Genomic DNA, 24130 nt, shown 5'->3' with positions numbered 1-24130 from the left:
GCGTGACCGCCCCGTCTTACGTGTTCCGATAGTCGGCCGTGATAAATCGATTTGGACTCGTTTGCACACGGCACGCCTGCCAACATACGTATTCTAGCTCGGCTGCCAGCGTCCAGCATCTCTCGTATGCAGAATGCACTCGAAATTTCAACTCGCACCAGCTGCAAACTCAGCAATATGTAGACCCTCAGACCATCAAAACGGGAAACAAAAAAGGCAATGTAGCTTTTCTTCAGGATTCACATTTCGCACATCTATACCTTTGCCAAACTAGTCTTAGGAAACAAGACAGATCTACGCAGCAGTTGCGAATAGTATTCGGAAAATGGGAACAGACATTCTTGAACTAACGGCCTGATTAATGGAAACTCTTCATTACAAACAGAATGCGGAAACTAATAGATAATATTAAGTTTGTGTAGCTCAACGGTCTCGCAAAAAAGTGTTTCAGTTGGACACAGCTTCGGCAACTTGCGTGTCCGTAACCTATTCCAGTATTCCTCACACGGAAAGGTGCCCTACAGTTAACCTGGAATCCGAAGCACGTTTTGTTCCTGGCCAATCTTCACATCACTGAGAGGTGAAGACGCACTGAAAAATTTCCCTCTCATTCGACCGGGATTAGACCCCGCGACCTCTAAGTTTCCAGGCACGCACTTTACAACAGGTCAAGAAGACCTTCTAGCTAACAGATAATTATACATGAATGTGGAAAATTAACGGAGAATTTTCATTCTGTATGCTCTAAGTCACTGACGCTTTAAAAAAAATAAGAAAAAAAGCCACAACGCTCGATAAAGTTACAAGTGCAGTTTTTCCATCCTATAAAGCTCATCTATGAATTACTATCTCCAATTCGATATGGCGAATAAGAAAACTCCTCTTGGAAAATTACGTACAACACGTTAACAGATTTCAAACGAATATGCCATATCTTTCAGTTGGTCATCCATTCTGTAACCAATTTGTGGCATCCAAATTCATGGGTAAGGTTTTAAATTTTCGTTTATGTATTCGTTCCTCTTCCAGCAACGTAGTTGATGTATTAAGAAATTGTCGAACTGATTTATAGTAATCACAAGTGTTACATAATTTCGGACGTAACTCTGTCCTTTCGAGTAATTTTGTACATATATTACTTTTTAATGCTGCTCCTCCAGGCGAGATGTAAATACGTGTACGTGAGGGGCAGTAAAATACATTGAATATTTCTTCATTTTTTTATGAGTGCGGAAATAGCAAAAGGAAAGTTTCAGGGTAGAGGAGGACATTTTTCGGCCTTATTTCGACTAATTTGTCTATAATCATTACATTTCGATGAAGTGTTACCACTAATCCTCGTCCGTGCGTGTCATCCATATGGCTTAATGGCGTCACAGAGTTTGACAATTAGCTGGTGATCAGATAGTTTTCTGATGGAACTCAAGGAGGTCTAAGTTTTTCTTTTTACCATCTGGCAGTTTTTTTTCTAAGCAAAGAGGAGAACGACACCACGGCTTAGTGTGCAGCAATTACTGCAGGTATATTTGCAACTAGAAAAACCGATTAGCAGCTGGGAGGGTAACAACAGCAATCATTTATTATGAATTTACGCAAGGTAGTCGTTTGGATGCATTACGCTCCCCTGTCTGTATTCAACGTCCCACGCCCAACCATCTTGTTCTTCACTGACGCTCGGTGATACAGTATGTTCCAGTATTATTTAATTGTTTATTCTGTAGCCTACATCAACATGTCCAGCGGCTACTTGTATGATATGTGAGGCTTTAATTAATGCAAAATCCGGGATATTTTCCCCATCTCGTCACATAATTTCTGTGTAGTGTAGAACTTACTACCACGTCGTGCCTGTGACACGTAATCGCTAATACGAAAACAGCGAACACGTCTCAGCTGCCTTCAGTTCCGCCAGAGTGTGTTAGCGTTCAGACGAGTGTTGACAACAATGTTTATTCAAGCGCGAGAAATGTGCAAACAGCTGTCTTTGGCATTTCCGTCTGCATTTATTATACTGAACGATTGTGGTTTATACTCTCGGACAAACAGGATGTGCCTTCCCGGAGAAAGTTTTTACAAATAACAAAACTGAAACAACAAACACTTCAAGTGTTTCTTGGTCATGCGTCATGGGACACAGCAAGATGCAGTCTTTCGTGTCCACCGGAACTAACTGTGGAACTACTGGCGAAAAGATTTATTACATGCCCGTAGTATTGAGAGAGAGATAGAGAGAGAGAGAGAGATAGAGAGAGAGAGAGAGAGAGAGAGAGAACAAGTGTGTTTATGTATGGGCGGGTGGAGTCCAGCTGAATCTACGATTGTAAGGGAATACGTTCTTTCGACCTTGCTACGCTTAGCCTTCCGTCGTCCCTAGCTGATATTATAGGAGCGTAGGTGATGACCCAACACCGATCCACAGCAAGTGCGTGAAAAATGATCACCAATAATTATTAACATACCCAGCACAAGAATAAGAAAGTTTATATGTTTGTGTTATTTGTAGTAACAATATGTAATTAATAAGGAGTGATACTATCGAAATACTGCTATTAACATAACAATATAATTGGTTAAATAACTGGCCAGCTAGAGGAAAAAAGTTCAATTAAAAATGGTGATGACCCTCGCACATTCGGGCACCACATGTCCCAGAGACAGCTGTGGACGAAGCACCTGCCTGTGCGTCCTCCAAACCACCTGTCGCATCAACATCAGAGCTGTTGATTTTTATCGGCGCGGGCGGAACTCCAGTACTGACCGGAAAAGTAGGAGCTCATTCGTTGCCCCATTTTTCCCCTTGTGCATTCTGTTACTGTCTGGATCACATTTCTGTACAATCTAGGAGACTGGAGACATGCCATCGGTCATTCGAAAGAATGTCATTCACACAGTTACGAAGACAGCAAGAGAAATAAATACGAAAACTATCGCACTATCAGCTTAACAGGTATGCTTTTCAAGTTGATAACAATAATACAAAGAAAACTGGGAAAGAAAACTGAGGACCCGTTAGGGAGCTTTCAGTTTGGTTTTAAAAAAGCGAAAGACACTAGAGAGGCAGATTTATCGTTGCGCTTTACGAAGGACGCAAAAAGAAGAAGAAGAGGACTCTGTCATAGGATTTTTTCGACCTAGAAAAGGCGTGCGTCAACGTAAATGATGCAGTTCTCAGAAAGATGGGTACTACACAATACATTCAAGAAGCAAGAGGAAGCAAACATAATGGAAAACCAAGACAGAAGTGCTCTGATTGAAAAAGGCGTAAGAGAGGATTGTTCACCCTGTGCATCGAAGAAGCAATGTGATGAAAATAAAATAAATCTTCTGTAGTGGAGTTTAAAATTCAGGATGAAAGGATATCAGTGATAATATTGCTGCGAATGAGGAAGACGTACAGGACAGGTTGAATGGAGTGAACAGTTCACTGAACACAGATTGCGCGTTGAGAGTAACCAGAGAACGACGTAAGTAATGAAGAGAAGCAGAAATGAAATTAGCTATACCGTAAATATCAGAATTGGGGACCACAAAGTAGGCGAAATGAACGAATTTTGCTACCTTAGAAGCAAAATATGTGTGAAAAGAACGAAGGAACAAAGCAAGTGTTGATATATCAAAAAAATAATTCCAGTGGTGCTAGAGGGAGCAGTAGAGGACAAAAACTGTAGGGAAAATTGGAGATTGAAATATATCCAACAAATAACTGAGGGTGTGTAAGTGTTACTAGTAGACGAAGACTATGATTCTTGACCTACGTTGCTACTAGCAAGACATAACTGTTACACACATCGTTTTCAGGCTCGCTGGAATTTCCTAGTTAGTCACGTTGAACTGAAGACTTCTGAATGTTGCTCAACTAAATCCTGTTCTACGTTGAATTTCTGCCATTTGTTTGGCTGTTACTATATGAATGTTGTGAGCAAAGTATTTGTACTCGCTGACGATTTCTATACATAGTAAAAATCAGCTGTAGCGTATAGTGTGCGTTAATTTCTCTGGCATAAAAAAGTGCGAAGCTGTCACGTACCGAAGGACTGCCTCCCAAAGCAGAGTTTTACTACGCTTGGAGCCACAGGAGATTGTATGCTGAGAGTACAAATATTGTGCACGGGGCAAACACTTTTAACTTTCAGCCTGAACTCGGGCGTGGCTTGGAGGATGTGGATCGAATTTCTCCTGGCCGACGAGTGAGTATGCAATGGCCACTGCGTCGCTTTCCGCGTTCAAGTGCTGGCCGGCGCCACAGCCGTAAAGGGAAAAAATATTCGCTGACCTCATCCGGTTACCGTGATAGATGCGAGCCGCGTGGGGCCAGGGACGCGGAATATTTTATTAATTGGAAGCGACGACTATTTATCGCCGTGACAGCGGAGGTGCGCCTCGCCAGCGCTCAGTATACCTACTGTGTGTGTGTGTGTGTGTGTGTGTGTGTGTGTGTGTGTGTGTGTGTATGTGTATGTGTGTGTGTGTGTGTGTTTGTGTGTGTGTGTGTGTGTGTGTGTGTGTGTGTGCAGGTCGCGAGGCGTGGGACCGATATCTTACAGCGCTCGCGGGGGGATTACGGGGCAAAAACGTGAGTTATCTCCCGTCCCGACAGAAATAAGCGAGGCGGATTGGTCGTCTAATCCAAAGCACCTTGCCAGGAAAAAAAAGAGCAGCGGAAGAAAGGGGGAACTGACTAATGTTGGCGCATATTTTTCGTACACCTGCTCAGGAGTTTATCCTACACAGAGACACGTAAAATAGAGGTGAGTGAGAACACCACTACCTTCCACTCGCGCAGGAAGAGATATTTATTGATGGTGATTAATGACAAAGAGTCATCGGGTACTCTTGGGGTCTGGGAAAATCGGCAACCCTCGAGCGCTTCAAATATCTCGTGCAGAGAAGTAGCATGTTATACTTTGGTTTGTCGCAGATGATCCATACCTTCCCTTGTTGCAATATTTTATCTTGCGTTGCGTCATAATTTATATAAGTCTAGAGTTTTGCAACACCAGCTCTGATATCCTTATACCTTCTTCATTGTAGCATAATCACTGTCTAATACTTACTATTGTTCCACCTCATCGATATTCCTTTTTATAGGATTCAAACTGCTCGTCTGAACAAATTGATTTTTTTTCTGGCGTTAATAAATATAGGATGTTTCAAAGTCTTTCTATCAAACGTCTAGGGATGACAGGTCACGTAATGGGGAACAAATGTTACGAGAGACAGAATGTTTGCTGATGCTTCCTGGCGACACAAGGCGTCCTTGCGTATTGCTTATGCCTCTGGGGGGCAGAAGGGTGTAGACCCTCTGCGGCAAGTACACTCCTGGAAATTGAAATAAGAACACCATGAATTCATTGTCCCAGGAAGGGGAAACTTTATTGACACATTCCTGGGGTCAGATACATCACATGATCACACTGACAGAACCACAGGCACATAGACACAGGCAACAGAGCATGCACAATGTCGGCACTAGTACAGTGTATATCCACCTTTCGCAGCAATGCAGGCTGCTATTCTCCCATGGAGACGATCGTAGAGATGCTGGATGTAGTCCTGTGGAACGGCTTGCCCTGCCATTTCCACCTGGCGCCTCAGTTGGACCAGCGTTCGTGCTGGACGTGCAGACCGCGTGAGACGACGCTTCATCCAGTCCCAAACATGCTCAATGGGGGACAGATCCGGAGATCTTGCTGGCCAGGGTAGTTGACTTACACCTTCTAGAGCACGTTGGGTGGCACGGGATACATGCGGACGTGCATTGTCCTGTTGGAACAGCAAGTTCCCTTGCCGGTCTAGTAATGGTAGAATGATGGGTTCGATGACGGTTTGGATGTACAGTGCACTATTCAGTGTCCCCTCGACGATCACCAGTGGTGTACGGCCAGTGTAGGAGATCGCTCCCCACACCATGATGCCGGGTGTTGGCCCTGTGTGCCTCGGTCGTACGCAGTCCTGATTGTGGCGCTCACCTGCACGGCGCCAAACACGCATACGACCATCATTGGCACCAAGACAGAAGCGACTCTCATCGCTGAAGACGACACGTCTCCATTCGTCCCTCCATTCGCGCCTGTCGCGACACCACTGGAGGCGGGCTGCACGATGTTGGGGCGTGAGCGGAAGACGGCCTAACGGTGTGCGGGACCGTAGCCCAGCTTCATGGAGACGGTTGCGAATGGTCCTCGCCGATACCCCAGGAGCAACAGTGTCCCTAATTTGCTGGGAAGTGGCGGTGCGGTCCCCTACGGCACTGCGTAGGATCCTACGGTCTTGGCGTGCATCCGTGCGTCGCTGCGGTCCGGTCCCAGGTCGACGGGCACGTGCACCTTCCGCCGACCACTGGCGACAACATCGATGTACTGTGGAGACCTCACGCCCCACGTGTTGAGCAATTCGGCGGTACGTCCACCCGGCCTCCCGCATGCCCACTATACGCCCTCGCTCAAAGTCCGTCAACTGCACATACGGTTCACGTCCACGCTGTCGCGGCATGCTACCAGTGTTAAAGACTGCGATGGAGCTCCGTATGCCACGGCAAACTGGCTGACACTGACGGCGGCGGTGCACAAATGCTGCGCAGCTAGCGCCATTCGACGGCCAACACCGCGGTTCCTGGTGTGTCCGCTGTGCCGTGCGTGTGATCATTGCTTGTACAGCCCTCTCGCAGTGTCCGGAGCAAGTATGGTGGGTCTGACACACCGGTGTCAATGTGTTCTTTTTTCCATTTCCAGGAGTGTATATGCCTTGCGTGTTGCCTATAATCCATTCATCAGATACACACGAAAGGGGATAGCCCAGAAAAATTGAGTTCCTCATGTACTTTTAAAATATCTTTCACCACTCAGAGACACTCACTCGTACGGTTTTCTAACTGAAAACCACTCTATAAATTTACTGGGTTAGGTAGTATGCTAGTTCGGTGAAATCTCTTCCTTCCAGTGAATACTAAAGGACGTCTAGCGTCGCCGGGAAGCATCAGCAAACATTTTGTCTCTAACATAAGTTGTTCCCCACGACATGGTCTATCAACCCTAGATGTGTAATGCAAAGACTTTCTAATACCTGTATACATACGGCCTGACAAGAAAAATGAAGCACCCAGAAGGGAGGAGGAAACGAAATGAAGCTTCACGAGTTGAGAGGGTATGTGATCTTATATCAGTGGCTACAAAGAACTTTGCATTATCAGCCACTTACCAGTATGCTCCTACACCCTCTACGGCCTGGATGCATGCATCAATTCGCCTCTCTGAGACAAACTGGCCCACAACTGTTGTATCTGCTACTTGACAGCCTGGAAAGAGTTGACGTATGAGGTTGTCCGACACGTTCTATAAGGGATAGATCTGCGGATCATTCTGGCTGCAGGAGTACCGAAACATCACGCTAACAGCTTATGGATACACGTTCCATATGTGAACGAGCATTGTCCTCCTATAAAATGGAAGCACAATACTGTCGCTTGAGAGGTAATACATGAGGACTCAGGGTGTCTTTAACGTGCCGTTGTGCCGTCAGACTTCTCTTAATCGCTACCAGCCATCGCCTAAAGAAGTCATACGCGATGGCCAGGAATAACAACGATGTGCCCCTCCACAACATCAGAAAATTTGGATACCTCCGCAGGTCGCCGCCATACTGTCCGACGACGGTCTTCTGGGGTCGTGCAGAGAGCGATTCATCACTAAACACAAAGCGAGCCATTCATCAGTAGTCCATGCTTCCCGGGTCTCCCTCCCCCAAGCAGTCCAACATCGGCCTACTGTCACATCCTAACGCCTCATAAATCTGCATATTGCACAGCTCGACCAACTGGTCAAATGGAGACCCACAACGAGGCCTCTTTCAGACTCTTGTCAGCTGCTGATAACGCTGTCTCAGAGGTGCACGCGGCATCTGCGGGTCCTTTACAGTGACCACTTAACATCAAACACCTTATATACCCTTTATACCCCTTACACACCCTACGAGGCTCGTTGAAAACACTAAACACGGACAACACTAATTCACTAGCGGACGTTCTATTTGTTACTGAGAATTAAAAGTCTTAATTTACATACACGCCGGCAGTGTGTATGTGCGCGAAAGTAGATTGACATCCGACGTCTTCTGGGTGCTTCACTTTTTCTGTCAGGGTGAACTTGAAACTCCACCGACAAATTTTCAGTGTTGGTAGTATGGACCAAGACAAGAAAAATGTCTGGTAAAAATGAGCTCTAAAATGAATACTTTATGAGCTATGATCACTTATTCATCTTCGCTACTGTTAAACACACCTCTTCTACTGGACAAGTCCTCATACTCTTAAGATACGCATTTTAGAGCCCATGTTTACTGTGCTCTGAAAGTCTATAAGTATATATTTCTTCTCAGAAATGATAGGAACACCAAAAATGCCACAGAAGCGCAGTGTTAAAACAAGTGTAGCGATCTGACGACGCGGCTGTCTACGATACTAGTAACAGCAGGAGGAACATTTGATTTTTAAGGAGGGTAGCTACCAGCGTATCCCCTATGTCCAATTCAAGTTCTGATCAATTAGTTTTATATATTTCCTTTACCCTGTGCTGTGTTGTTATTGATGATTATACAGCTTGTCTTATACGAAATTGAACAACCTGTGTTTTAGATGAAGTACCATTTACAGAGGAATAATTAATAATACTTTTTGAATACTTTACTTATGGTACCTTCTCTTGTTGCAGCTCTGTTGAGCTCGATTATGATGCTTGCACCTCAGCAAAGATCTGCTTTATCAGTGTAAGATGGAAGGTCATTTATAAGAGGGGCGTTCAGTAAGTAATGCAACTCAAATTTTTTCTCGGCCAATTTCGGTTAAAAAAAATGCTAAATTTGTTGTAGGACATCTTGGAATATTCCCGCTTTAGCCCCTACAGTTTCATGTAGCTCCTATAGCTGGTGGCGCTATACGTAGCCTTTAAAATGGCGCCTGCAACGGAGGCGCGTCCACGCAGAGAGCTGTCACTGAATTTCGTTTGGCGGAAAAATAGAGCATTGTAGATATTCATAGTCGCTTGCAGAATCTCTACGGGGAAATGGCAGTGAACAAAAGCACGATGAGTCGTTGCGTGAGGCGTCTGTTATCATCGCAAGGTCGCACAAACCTGTACGATCTTCCGCGTGCCGCCTGGCAGCCCAAAGCTGTGACTCCTGCCATGTTGGAACGTGCGGACACTCACTCGAGTTGACTGATGGATCACAATCAAACACCTCGCTACTCGACAGTACGTCTCTGCTGATAGTGGTGGCGCACTTGTCCACCAGTCGGGGTATGGAAAGGTGTGTGTCTCCTGGATTCCTCGACTTCCGACTTCCATCTGTTTGGCCCAGTGAAGGATGCACTCTGCGGGAAGCAGAGCGTGGATGATTGGGAGGTTATTGATGCAGCAAGACGTTGGCCCTGACCTCGACCAGTAGAGTGGTACCATGCGGGCATACAGACCCTCTCAGTAACGTGGCAAAAGGCTGTCGCATTGGACAGAGATTATGTTGAAAAATAAGGTTTTGTAGCCAGAAGAGTAGGGAATATCATGGTGTATTGGAATCCTGAATAAAACGAACCCGCTTTCAGAAAAAAAATGTGTGGCATTACTTACTGAACGCCCCTTGTATGAGAAAAGAACGAGAATGATTACATATGGAACTTCAATAATAATTTGTCCCCACTAAGAAAAAGGTACGTCATGAGGACTGGATGAGCTGTCTAACGTAGCCCTTTGTTTCATATCAGTTCAGTGTGAAGGGAACCATTTACTCGTTATACCCTTCGAAAGCTACAACGTTTCTCCAAAGGAGTGTTGTAATCTGCTCAGTCACATGGCGTAAACATCGACAAACATCACCGTAGTTGAAATCTTGTCATTTTGATAATTTCAGTGAAATTGTTGATCGCATCTTTAATGAAGAGACCTTTCTGGACTCCAAACTGTGACTGACTCAGACTCTTATATTCACAGACATGCTCCATCATTCTTAAATACTATCAATTTTCCACAACCTTTGAGAAGGAAGTTAATAGTGAAATAGGTCGGTCGTTGTCTTCTTGTGGAGAATTTGTACTCCCAGGTTATAAAATGTACACCGTGTTCTAAAGCTTCGACGTGATAAATGAGGGCGCAGTGTCTTTGAACTCGTCGCTCTAGGACGGATTAGCGTGTCGATGCACTCACCTTTCTTGGGGATCAGCGACTTGAGCAGCAGGACGGCGTTGTCGTCGCAGGCCCAGGCGTGCATCTTGCGGTAGGAGTCGCGGCCCTTCTCGGTGAGCTTGTCCCAGGGCTTGGGCTTGCTCAGCAGCTCGGAGACGGTGCCCTGCGACAGCCCGAGCACGTACTTGGCGAACAGCCGCTGCCCGATGTTGTTCACGGACAGCAGCTCGCGCACCCGCCGAGAGATGTGCAGCGTATCCAGGTTTTGCGTCGCGTACTTGTCCATGTTGTAGCGTAGCATCTCCTGCACAGAGCGGACAATCGGTGCTTGCCTTAGCAATGCTCCTCACACTCTACAGCTACTTTGTTTTGCCTCTTCCTTTCAAGACCATCTAGCTTCAAATGGCAGCTAATTAGCGTACCACCTAAAACAACAATAATGCCTGACTTTGTTTCTGAATGCACGTTTTACCTCATTATAAATGCCCGTCCTTCGAAACCAAAACTCTCCTATTTCCCGAAGTCCGTCAATGTGACAGTCTAACTGTTAATCCTTTGAGCCCTAATAGTTTCTGTCTGAAGCCACCATCTGATTCAACTTTTTTAAGTACCAGTGCCTTTGGCGTAAAACCACCAATGCTATTGCGAGACAGAGATTTCTAGTGGCACACCTGAGATTCTTCTACGAAAAGAAGGAAGGAAGATTGAGTTTAACGTCCCCTCGACAATGAGATCATCAGAGACGGAGCACAAGCTCGGATTGTGTCAAGGATGGGAAAGGCACTCCTACGAATGTAATATATTTTAGCAGTCACCTAACAGCGTTTAAAGCAACAGTCGGCGCCGAGATTTAGCTACGTGCTTGTAGAAGATTGTGACATGCGTTTTTTTCTTTTTTTTAAATAGAGAATTTGAGTTTGTACTACTGCTTTTATTAGTAGTATGGAAATGAAACCAGGAATGTAATTTGTTTTAGGCGTTATATGTTCATGGAAGTTTCGAGACATGGTATTTTGTCTAGTAAAAATGCGAATTTGCTTCACATGAAAAATACAAATTTGCTTCACATGAAACGATTGGTGGTCGAAAACTGCGTGTTCTAGTGGTTCCGAAATGAAACCACCTCCTCAAAACAACAGACTGTTTACCTTTTGCCATTTTACTCTCATATTCGTTGCTTACTACGATCGTAAGAATAATTTTGTAAAAAAATTTACATATTTTACATTTTAAAGCGCAACCACCTCTTTAAAACAACTGTTTACTTTTTGCCAGTTCCTTCTTGTATTCGTTGCTTACTATGATAATAAAGGTAAATGATATGATAAAACTTTAAAATTATATTTTTTCATATTGTTAGGCTGGAAGGGTTAAGAACTGGAACAGCGCTGCAACAATCCTTGTTGAGTTGGTAGAAATGTATTACAATGCACCGCCATTCGAGGCAGTGGTTATGTGGCGCATGAGCTTATAACGGAAATCTTCTGACGAGGTTGTGGAAGGTCGTCAAGACGATGCGTAGCAGGAGACTGGACACAGGGGTGTCTTTCCTCCACGACAACGCACCAGCTCATTCTGCACACGACGTAGTCAAACATACTGCTTCTTCGAGATATCACATTCTCTCGATATGTAGCCAAGTGACCCCTTCCCCTTCATGCGGATGAGAAATCATTGCGTGGCAGTCATTTCCAGAATGACGACGAGATGGGACGTATCCTAAACACCCAAAACGCAGACTTTTGCAACCAACAACTTTGCGAAGCCATCCGTCATTCGGAAAAATGTGTCGCATTGAAGAGTGAATATGTGAGAAGGACTAACAGCGTAACCAAGTTTTTACTGTCGCACCCCGACTTTTTCGATGTGATAATGGACTATGACACCACATAAAACCGTGCTGGGACTCACCTGCAAGCGCGCCTCCATGGGGTCTCCCTTGGGGATAAGCGACTCGCCGAGCCGGGCCACGCCGCCGACGGGCGAGTCGTCGGTGAAGCGGAACGGGCTGCGCGGGTCGTCGAAGCGGAAGGGGCTCTTCATGCTGGCCTCGTCCGCTGGGCTGCGGAAGTACATGGGGGCGGCGGAGGAGGGAGGCAGCGTCGGCGTACTCGTGGGCGGCGGCGGAATCACCTGCGACCGACACCGCTCCACCGTCACTCGCTAGCGGACAATCCCTAACTATTTCTTTAATCAATTGCGTCCTATGAGAAGACTGTAGGTGTTGACAACTACGGATATAAGGAAAAGTGATACGCAGTTCGAACGCTAAATGCATGCTATCTTCAAGGACAGGGTACCGCTGAGTGGTAAACATTGTCCTACACATGAAGGGTGCCTGCAGCACTGATACAAAGGATCGAATTTTTATATACGGCTCCACAAAGCGCTAATGTTTAATGCAGGTTACGTAGAGGATGTTAGTGGTACATACCAGTCCCGGATTGCTGGTGACGGCGTCTGTCGCGGCGGGTCCGCTGCTGTCCGGCGGCGTACGTGGGCTGCCGTTCAGTAGCTGCTGTTGCTGCTGCTGCTGCTGGTGGTGGTGGTGGTGGTGGTGGTGGTGGCTGGCGTGGTGGTGGTGACCTGGGTGGTCCAGTGGTGCCGATAGCGGGCTGGCTATGGCGGGCGTCGTATTCACTAGCGACGCGGACGCCGACGCCGGGGATGCGCCGGCCGATGACGCGGCGGCCGAGCCGGCGGACGAGGACGACGACGATGACGACGACGACGGAGCCGGTGGCGTCCGCGCGACCGGCGACGGCGCGCCCGAGCCGCCACCCTGAGACGGAGGCTGCGGCGTCGTCTGCTGCTGCTGCTGCTGCTGCTGCAGGAGATCTGGGGGCGAGCGAACTGACGTCAGAGAGGGTTGCTGGTTCGAGGCCGGCGGCTGCATGTGCTCGGGGGCCGACACCTGCGGCTGCTGGGGCTGGCCCGGGGGCGCGGGGGGCACGCCCGGGTGGCCCACCGGGTGCCCCTGGCTGAGGATGGTGCGCTCCAGGGACCGCCTCCAGTTGGCCACGATCTCCTCTCCGAGGAACGAGCCGAACGTCTCCACGTTCTGCAGCGGCGGCGGGAAAAGCATGGCGGCCGCTGCCGCCGCCGCCGCCGCTGACGGGGAAGACGACGAAGCCGCCGCCGCGGCCGCCGCCGCAGCTGCCGCCGCGGCCGCCGACGTGGCCGAGGGGGCGGAAGAGTGCGGGGCAGGGGTCTGCGGCGCCGAAGACGGCGTCTGCGGGGGCGGCGGAGGCTGTTGCTGTGGCAGCGCGGAGGGTGCGGAGGAGGCGGAGGAGGAGGACGGGGTGGACGGAGGCTGCGGTGGGGGCGGTGCCTGCTGGACTCCGGGGGCGGAGGACAGCGGGTCCAGAGGGTGCGGGACGGGCGGAGGCGGGCCGAGCGCCGACGGCTCGCCCAGGTGGTGCAAGTGCGGGGGCGGCACCGCTGTGGAGGCGGACGTGGGCGGCAGGGACCCGTGGTGCAGGTGCTGCGCGCCGCCCAGGGGCGTGGGGGCGGTGGCGGGCGCGCCCAGCAGCCCTGCAAACACACGGGGAATGCCGCTTTTGTCTCGCTGTGATTCTTGTATTCTGACGCTCTCCCGAATATGTTCCAAGAAAGGAATGGACCCCCCCCCCCCCCCCAGCCCATTTTGCGACGGACGTAAAGTATGAAACCGTCTTTCATCTTTGCAACTGTGTAACACACAAATTTGCTGTTCGACTTTATGCCGAGGTTGCTGCGACATTCTAATCATATTTTATTTAAATCAGAGGGAGGAACTCACGACAGCACATGTTTTATTCGCATTCGAATGGTGTTTGTTGGCCTACATTACCTTGCTTTCTACGCACTGAGGTTCACGTGATTCGAGTTAAACGTCGTTGTAATTTTAGACTATTAACAGAAGCTTAAGGAGACGATTTAAATGATCTAATTTTTTGAAAAAAGTATTGAAGTTAGTAGATTTTTCGACTAGACGAACTTGTATGAAGGACGATCGCATGATGCTTCCCTTCAATGGAAGTACTGAAACGGTTCAACGCCATAGTGCCGTTGGTGTGGTTGAGGACCACATGACCAAGTTACAGCTGTTTCAACAATATCTATTCGCTCAAATACAATACCATACAAGTATTTTAAAAACTGTCTTATTAGGCCTAGTGTGATAGTACAGAATTATCATACGGTCCCATTAAAAAACTAAGCTGATCCCACACTTCAGGAAAAAAACACGTTTTTCCTCTGCAGCTCTTGCTTAATTCATCGGAGGCACTGTAAAACTATGATGCTGTGATTCTCCTTTTGTATGATGTTGTTAGAAGGTGACGTCAATAGACAGTGTCAGCTTACCGTGGTAATACTACCGGACAAAATTTTTATCGTTTGTGAGCTACGGCTATTTATACCTGTTGTTTGCCAGTATCTATGGCAATCACAGATTAATGGAAACTAAAAAAAAAGCAGATGTTTTCTGACATCATTTATTACAATACAAAAACGTAGGTAACTGCTTGAAAATTGGATGCACCCAGAGTATTCTGCACTCTGAACAGGCACTGGATGTAACCACCTATATCTCACGTAGTTGTCGGTAACCACAACTGAAACGTTGCAGTTACACACACTTACAAGCCCCAGATTTATAACCTGAAAATTCTGCGCATTAACAGAACTTCATAATGGTATAAATTTTGTTAATGTTATCTGGTAGCTACAAATGAAATTATTTCAATGTTAATTACCGTCGTATATTTATGTTTAGCCGCTTTTTTTACACCTGTTTCTTAGTTATAGCTTCTATGAGGCGATGTATTTATATAGCACACTGAATCAGTTTTACGAAGTTAGCCTGATAAGTGGTTACAGAAACAAATTAACTAGACGCCAGTTTTATGAAGCTGCCATACTTTTCAACTTTTACGTGTGGGAGGAATTAAAAAGGCAATCAAGCTGACTTCCTCTGAAGAGTAAACATGTATATTAAGGATAACTGTTAATGATAAAGAAAAATAAACATACATTTTTTCTACTACGGTTGGTTTTCATGCGTGGTTAATGTCTGTTCGACTTTGGCGCATGCACTGAAGCCAGGCAGGTTGTCCGGAATGCCAGAACAGCGACAGATATTTTATTAAAAAAAAGGGGGGGGGAATATATCGGAAAAGGTTTATTAGCAGAACACAACAATCACAGCGAAACAAAAATTAGGAAGGACACAGAAGAAGGACGGGCAGCTACAGGGGTTATCGATTTTCTTTATACTCAGAGGGTACAACGATACACATCTAATACAGATCGTGCATTAGGCAGGCAACGGCTGAGATACACACAGGAAAAAGAAATGTGAATTAGAAGCTGAAGCTGCTAATGCTAAGCATAGCGCTCTGGCACCGTCACAGTTGGTGTTGAACACAGAGGCGAAAGCAAATTCTGTACATCGATATGCATACTATTTTTGGAGCAAGTCTAGGAACGATCTACATCTACATCTACATTTATACTCCGCAAGCCACCCAACGGTGTGTGGCGGAGGGCACTTTACGTGCCACTGTCATTACCTCCCTTTCCTGTTCCAGTCGCGTATGGTTCGCGGGAAGAACGACTGACTGAAAGCCTCCGTGCGCGCTCTAATCTCTCTAATTTTACGTTCGTGATCTCCTCGGGAGGTATAAGTAGGGGGAAGCAATATATTCGATACCTCATCCAGAAACGCACCCTCTCGAAACCTGGCGAGCAAGCTACACCGCGATGCAGAGCGCCTCTCTTGCAGAGTCTGCCACTTGAGTTTGTTAAACATCTCCGTAACGCTATCACGTTTACCAAATAACCCTGTGACGAAACGCGCCGCTCTTCTTTGGATCTTCTCTATCTCCTCCGTCAACCCGGTCTGGTACGGATCCCACACTGATGAGCAATACTCAAGTATAGGTCGAACGAGTGTTTTGTAAGCCACCTCCTTTGTTGATGGACTACACTTTCTAAGGACTCTCCCAATGAATCTCAACCTGGTACCCGCCTTACCAACAATTAATTTTACATGATCATTCCACTTCAAATCGTTCCGCACGCATACTCCCAGATATTTTACAGAAGTAACTGCTACCAGTGTGTGTTCCGCTATCATATAATCATACAACAAAGGATCCTTCTTTCTATGTATTCGCAATACATTACATTTGTCTATGTTAAGGGTCAGTTGCCACTCCCTGCACCAAGTGCCTATCCGCTGCAGATCTTCCTGCATTTCGCTACAATTTTCTAATACTGCAACTTCTCTGTATACTACAGCATCATCCGCGAAAAGCCGCATGGCCATTCTTATTGCAAATTGTCGCACACAGGAAGCTAATTACGAATTTAGTACTTTCAGCTGAGAAAAGTAAAATACTGTAAATATATCTACATATATAGCGCACATGCCATTGCACAGTGTATAACGGAGATTACTTTATTCTAATACTATCCACTCTGTGCTTTTGCATTAGTGTACGGAGTGGGCGAGAAAATACTGTTTCTGTGTGTCCCTATGCCTCCAAGTCTTTCTCCTTTTCTTATTCCTTAGCCACAAGAAATAATGAAGGCAGTAGACTCGGTCCATGGTCTGCCTCGATACCAGTTCACTGAATTTCGTGACAATAAATTCGCCTTCCGACAGTTGCCATTTTAACGTATCAATCAAAGCAGTTAAACCCGTACTTTAGTATAGTCTGAACGGAATTATTATGAGTGTAGCAGCGTATCTCTCGATTCTTTCTATTTATGTTGACAGAAATAATGATGAGTCCAAACAGTGGAGCAGCGTTCTAGAACAGGTCGCAATACTTGGGTGTATGTGACGTTCTCAACAGATACATTAACACGTTGACAACAACGGTATCGTCCTGGCTGGATCTTTATCTTGAATTTTATAAGTACTGTATACCACTCACGTGCGTCACAGTACATTTAGCATTCACATGCAGCAACGGAAGCAACGAAACGTTAATATTTGATGAATGGTTCAAAATATCGAAAGAAGGTTGCAACAGGTGAAGAGGAGATATAGCAGTTTCTTTGTTGTACAACTTAGTATTTCTTTAAATGCAACACTTTGCAGCTACGATAATTTTCCTCCGACATTTCTCAGTAATGCCAACTCCTAGGAAACATACGTCGTAATATTTTACCTAACTCGATTATATTTAATATGCACCCTCTCGGGCGTCTGCGGGCGGAGGTGACTGCCTCTTGTCGACAGGATGCAGAGTGAAGCAATTTCAGGCGGAAGCTCCACCTTTTTTCTGTATGGTGTGCCTACCGGTATGTGGGATGTTTGCTGCCGTGTGAATGTAATCGCCACTGTGGCACAATGCCCACGTCCGGGAAGTGATCTGTCACTTTTTATGAGTTGATCGTCACACTTCTCGAATGTGGAGTTTGTTGCGCCCGTGAGTGCAACTAACGTGTCAGAGGACCTTTTTTTTTAAGTGATGGTCCCTTTTGGAGCAAAAAATATTCGTCCTAGAGCGCTCATTCGATAAACAATGCTTAGCTATGTAGATACGAAGAGTATTTCTCTTCAAGTAAGAATCGTTTCACATCTAACATTACCACCCAGTTAGGTCTTAAGGCAACGCAGAGCAGCGATACGCACGCAATAAAATGTAATACTCAAAATACTTCTTTTTTTACAAGACCTCGTTAATACACGATTTAGACTTCCTTAGGAATCTCCCAACTAGTCTGAGTTTAACATTTCCTATCTCAGATTCCTGGTTATTAGGGCAGAGTACACCTATTGCGTGCTACGGTATCCGTGAGTTTCGTTTCTGGGCACAAGACAACCATTGTGCACAGAAGCGTTGTCAGAAATTTCGAAGACAGGTAGTCGTTCCGTAAATACCTCTACACCACAGAATTCAATTCAAAAATCACGAGTTTCCTTGGGAAATATTCATCGTCCTCATTTTCGCCCTATGCTAGTATTCTGCTGGATATGAGAAGACGATTTCTCCCGCTTTCACAGGTTTTCCCGTGCCTGCTTTCCATTTCAGTCCTGAAGTACTTACACCGCCTAGCCCTACTGAGGTTCTTGCTCTAGCCCCTCCCCGCGAATGCCCGTGACGGCGACCGAGAGGCTGCAGCGGTAGCTGTTACTCCAGCGCGCGCGCGCACATCTGTCCAGCCACCCACCTGCGGACTCCGGCGTCTTGGCCTCCGCCTGCAGGGCCGTCGCAGCCGCCTTGCTCCTCTCCAGGAGCAGAAGCTCCAGCGGCTTGTCTCCAGACAGTGGCAGCTCCATCGCCCGCAGCAGACTGAAAACAGCAACACACTTTAGACATGCCCACTGACTCCGGGTAGGCATAGCTATATGATGGGCAGTGATAAGGCTTTATAGCTCGAAAGAATAAATTTACATAATTTTGTGTTTGTACGTGTACGTCCTGGTGCACACTGAAATCCCCACGCCACTGTACCACAGTAAGCAGCTAGAGGAACCAAAACAAAATTAGGCAGTCAGTCTCCACTTTGGCAACTGCCTGTGCCATTTTCCTTTGGTTCCTCTAACAGCGTGTTACGGTACTGTGGTGAGGAGATTTCAACATGTACCAGAACTGCAGACATGTACCGGAAAATAAACCCACGATTGTATTATATAACTCTATTTTTTCGAGGTGATGATTAAAACATTATGACTACTACTCGTGCCGCACAGTTAACAGCACAGAACGCGGATAAGGTACCACCACGAAACAAATACAGGGTTATTCAAAAAGTTCGCAAAGCTCTCTTTAGACTACTTGTAATTCACTAGGCTTGGCTATCCGTAGAAGACAGCAAAAGGAATCTATATTTCATAAAATAAAAATTAACTAAACGAGATGTATATTTTTAAACAGCCCTGCATTATAAAACAATTTCATTTACAGTCACAACTGCAAACAAATTCTCCAGCTATAATAGTTTTTGCTGTCTTCTGGTAGCCAATCCTAGTGTGACTTTTGATTCTTCTGGGAACATTGTCTTCACTAATCTTCAGCAGCTGAACATCTCACCAGAAGCTGCAAGTACAGCTGCGAAAGACTACTGGAGACGAGGAGCCGTAAGACTGTCCTGGTAACATACTCAAGTCATGATCTGAACGAGGAGAAAATCAATACCCTGGGAAATGAAGCACTAGTATTACAATATCGCCAAGAACTGCCATCTTCACTGTGAAATTCATGACATTCTCGAAGCCTATGTCTTTCATTAAATGCTCTAATGGTTATAAATTCTTATGGAAATAGGCTGCGTCTGTCACTCTCTTAGATGTCCGTTTCTGGAGTAATAGTTTAGTGTAAAGCAATATCTCTGACGCGCATAGTATCTGCTGCACGAAGTTATTAATCAGAAAAAAAAGAGGAAGTTACAGCTAGCATTTCGTAGACATCGAGGTCTGTAGCGGCGAAGTATTTGTTCGTATTAGATAAGTGCAGGGGTAAGAGATCGACGTGGCTTTAGCTGTGAAGTAAACATAGTATTTGACACCATGAAATAAGGAGAATATCCGCCAATAATCGGAATGTAGTAATGAAAAAATGGTAATAAGGCCCATGAAACAGTAGAGAGCAACTTTAACAAAGAAAAGGATAAGAAAAACTTCAAAGTATCTTTTGATTAGCCTTTCTAGAAACGACATCAGAATTTACCGAATATCGATACTATCTAGACACAGACGTCAGTGAAAGCGGAGTGTTCCATCGTAAGTTTCCGTTCTGTATGGTCTCTTTCCATCCGAATAGGGGAGAACTTCCCGCGTTCCTTAGATGCCAGGCGTTTTTCCGATAACTGCCAATCGTCTTTCCTCTCCCACATATTAAATATTTTTACTCGTCCTCGCCGGAGGTGAAAATTTCTCATCGGTTCTCCCAGTTATGAGAAAAATTTTACGTGCATCTTGCTCATAAGGAAACTAGCTTTAGCAGCTGAGAAGCAATTTCATTTTACAGCGGCAACATCGCGTCGTGCGAAGACACACGGTTTTGCTGTTTTCAGTACGAGACAAAAACACATTACGTCTAAGTTGCGTTACACAAAAACCCAAAAGTCGGTAGACTCACTTTTGCCATACCAATTATGGAATTTTATAAAAGGCAGAAAATCGGTTAACATCACGCTTCATATGAAATGTTTAAATTTGTTCCGTGCTAGATGGTCTGAGTCCATATTCTCAACTGGTGTGTCACAACAGAGCGTGGAAACTCGTATCAACACGCCCCACTAATCTCGTCAAACTGTGTCGCCGCAGTAAGCGTTTTATCCCGTCTGAAAACGTAGTCCCACAAACAGTTGAATTTGGTCAGAATTTTAGAAGCTGTGCAGTGCATACTTCTTTGTGTAACTAAGGAGGACATATTTCACAAGCTCTGCGCACCAAGTGTACAAAAAAATGTTAATACAAGTGTATTTGACATCATATCGCGCGCGTTTATTCGGCTTAACGGCTTTCCCTGTCACCTTCACTTCTCTCTGCTATTCCGCTCTCGTTTGTGGTCTTTGTGTGACGTTTGAGAAATTCTCGGGATTTTGAGGAAGCGCAAATGTACGAGTTTTTCTAAAGACTTTACGGCCTACGCAAATCCGCGATGTAAACATGGAACATATTTCGTCAGAGATGAACTTCGAGCCGATTGGTTGCCGCCGATGTTTACTGTTCTTCCGAGGCGTAGAAATATGTTGTATGTCATTCACAGTTAGCTATGTGAGCTTCTATAACGTAAGAGAAATGTACGTGGAATAAAATAGCTATACAATAATATAACATTAGAAAATAACTCGAGCGGAGAGAAGAAAAAGTCAGTGACGCTGAACAACCTTCTAGCTTTTTTGCACTTATCTAGTGTTACAGAACGTCGTTGGAACCCAATTAAAAACAGCAGAAAACGTATTTATTTAAAATCTTTCATGGGAGCTAACTCCACAGATGAAATTTAGCTAAGGTGGTGTTGTAATTCACCGGGTCACTGTCCTATGGGTCGTCAGGCACATTTCCTCTGGTATTTCATTAGATGTTCAATCTTGCAGTGTGTAGCCGGAATCAGCCCAAACAAATACTGTTCATTAAGACTCCATGTGACACCCAGTTTCGACGGAAAGTGTCGGTTTCTTTTTCCGTTACGAAAAAACTAATTTTTAAATCGGAATTTTATGAGCCACTTCGACAGAGCTGTCTCAAATTAGTCTAGTGCAATATTCGTTTCATCAGTATGTATTAACAGGAACAGTAAAACACGAAGAATAACCTAGAACTCCAAAAGCGGCAGAGCAGTGCTGTTGCGTGGGAGTAGCAGTCAGCAAGAGCCATGGCTGTGCTCTCGCTCCTGGAGTTCTAGGTTTTTCTTCGTGTTTTACTGTTCCTGTTAATACATACTGATGAAACGAATATTGCACTAGACTAATTTGAGACAGCTCTCTCGAAGTGCCAGGTAAAATTCCGATTTAAAAATCATTCTCTTTGAAAGGGGAAACCAAACGACGCCTTCCGTCGACGCTGGGCGTCACATGAAGCACAACGAGCAGTATTTATTTGATCCGATTCCAGCAACACACTGCAAGAATGAAATCGCAAATATCTGTCGTGACACCAGAGAAAATGCTTCTGACGACTCTTGGGTGAGACACACTGCATATTGCAAGTGAAGTGACTCGTAGTTGAACATAAATGGTGTGAAGGTTGCGAAAACCGAATATTTTGCTCGTAAAAAGCTTGACAAACGACACTGAGCGTGAATAAACGTAAGAATTCTAACATGTAAGGCACTGAATGATAACTACACGGAAGGAAGTTAATCTACAGTTTCGATGCGTGTGGTGTTGAACGCAAATACGTATCGTAAATTGAAATCTACGACAGAACATCAGTGGGAATTATTAAATATTCTTTACAGACAGCCGAAACTACTGGAACATGTTGCAAGTTTATTTTTACTCGAGAGAGGAGTTAGTCGTTGCATATGTTCCAAATAAATTGGACCGAACAAAACACAGGTTGTATACATAATGCCTGAGGACAACATGCATAGTGAGTTTCGGCAGCGTAATCTTTAGCCAAACTGATGGTTGTGACAACACAAGTTCCGGCGCGCCGAGGGCACTGAACGCAATATTTTATTTGCTCGCTTCGTGGCAGCTCTCTCTCTCTCTCTCTCTCTCTCTCTCACACACACACACACACACACACACACACACACACACACACACCTCACCACCCTCGTGGCCGTCACACGTCGCCCTCCCCCCATCAATACGTGTGCTTTCGGCAGCGAGCAACAGGTGAGGGCGCGAATCAACCGAGCGTCACGTCACATCCGCTGGCCGATTTCAGCACTACGATAACAATGAAGTGCTCCCGATCGCTCGCCTTGATGAGTCCCACAGGAAGTGCGGGGACACATATGAACGACGAGCGCCAGCATACACTAAATTAAATGTATATGCGAGACACTGTTCCATTAGAGTTATTGTGCTTTTTGTTATTTCATCCACTTCGCAGCTCAAAACGGCCATCGGACTCTGCATCCGAGGCCAAATGCCCCTTATTTCTATTGATAAATGGCTACGAAAAAGACGAGAGCGTTAGTCATGTGGTGCTACAAGAAGGTAATGAAAACTAGATGGACTGATAAGATAAGGAATGAGGGGATTCTTTGCAGAATCAGTGAGAAAATAAAAATGTAAGAAGTATTGAGAAGAAGACTGGGTACGATAATAGGACATATGTTAAGACTTCAGGGAATAATTTCCATGGTACTAGAGGGACCTGTAGAGGGTATAAACTGTTGGGAAAGGCAAAAATTGGAATACATACAACAAGTAATTGAGGACGTTATGTGCAAAAACAACTCCCTGTCGAGTTACCAACTTCAATATCGCCTTCACTCTGCTGTCTGTAGTACCGAATAAAGCGACACGACAGGACAAAGAGTGAATGTTTGCCCACCATTCATAACTGTCTACGGTACAATAAATTTTCCCAATAATTGGCTGTCTGTTGTCAGCTGCCAAAAAGCAACCCTTCCAGACCTTACACAGTTTTGCTCCTACCAATGACAGGCTAACGGTGTATTATGAATGTCGCAAAGGCAGACAAATAAAAATTCAGTTTGTTTAGCAACATCTTCGAAGAACAATCAGACTGCAGTAACTAGCAGTATCTACGTCAAGGGGGAGCTCGTTAGTAGTAAATCGCACCGTAGATCTTATTTTATTTCATTTTGCAAATAATATTCACAACCAAATGGACTTTACGATAATTTGGAAGAATATAAACCAAGCAGAACGCATTTCATGTCATCTTTTCACTCCACGATATCTTTTCTTTGCCCCTTTCTGGACTTACTCCACCGTTTGCTCACTGTGGGGCGGACACTTTATTCTGTGACCAACAGTCTTTACACATATCACCACTCCTTCAGTGTATCATATACTATGAAGGATAATGGCCCGTTGCTGCCATTTCCGAATGTGCAAGAAAGATTAACCTACACAATGAAGGGAGGAATGAACTGATATAATCTACAGAAGGCGTAGAAAGTGTTACTGAGGATCAAGAAACTCCACTCAAGCTTAGAGGTCAGTGCCCCTCATTTTTCTGGTTTGCGATACAGCTGTCACCTCACCTCAGCTGTTTTTGAAGTCAGACAATTTAGCGTAGTCACAGCTGCCTTTACGAGGCAGTGATTATCCTCCTATGGCAGACAGCGTTGCTGCAAGGCGGTGGAGTGCATCCACTCCGGTGAGGACTCACCTAACCTCCCGCTTGAGGTCATCGTAGTCGCGCTGCTGGTCCAGCCTGTTCTCCAGGCGCGCGATGTGCTGCCGCCGGTGCTCCAGTTGTTCCTCCAGGCGCGCCACCTGTGCCGCCGAAGACTCCTGCAGCTGCGACAGCGTCGTCTGCAGCCGCTGCACGTCTTCCAGCAGCTGCGCGATCTGCAACACGGCGA

At 45.6% G+C, this 24130-nt stretch overlaps 1 protein-coding gene across 1 annotated transcript in view; it reads right to left on the bottom strand.

Annotated features, from left to right (window-relative positions):
- LOC124712081 (homeobox protein cut) overlaps positions 1-24130 on the bottom strand; it is a 202344-nt gene that overhangs the window by 46047 nt on the left and 132167 nt on the right. Inside the window, exons 2-7 of the mRNA XM_047242377.1 lie at positions 23935-24116; positions 18339-18460; positions 12951-13703; positions 12604-12788; positions 12081-12302; positions 10191-10473 (exon numbers count right to left, since the gene is read on the bottom strand). Coding sequence (XP_047098333.1) covers positions 10191-10473; positions 12081-12302; positions 12604-12788; positions 12951-13703; positions 18339-18460; positions 23935-24116 — 1747 coding nt within the window. The remainder of the gene's footprint in view (positions 1-10190; positions 10474-12080; positions 12303-12603; positions 12789-12950; positions 13704-18338; positions 18461-23934; positions 24117-24130) is intronic.

The sequence above is a fragment of the Schistocerca piceifrons genome, chromosome 8, assembly GCF_021461385.2.
Source record: "Schistocerca piceifrons isolate TAMUIC-IGC-003096 chromosome 8, iqSchPice1.1, whole genome shotgun sequence".
Lineage (NCBI taxonomy): Eukaryota > Metazoa > Arthropoda > Insecta > Orthoptera > Acrididae > Schistocerca > Schistocerca piceifrons.
The sequence above is the reverse complement of the archived record's forward strand: the minus strand, read 5'-3'. Positions and strand labels throughout refer to the sequence as shown.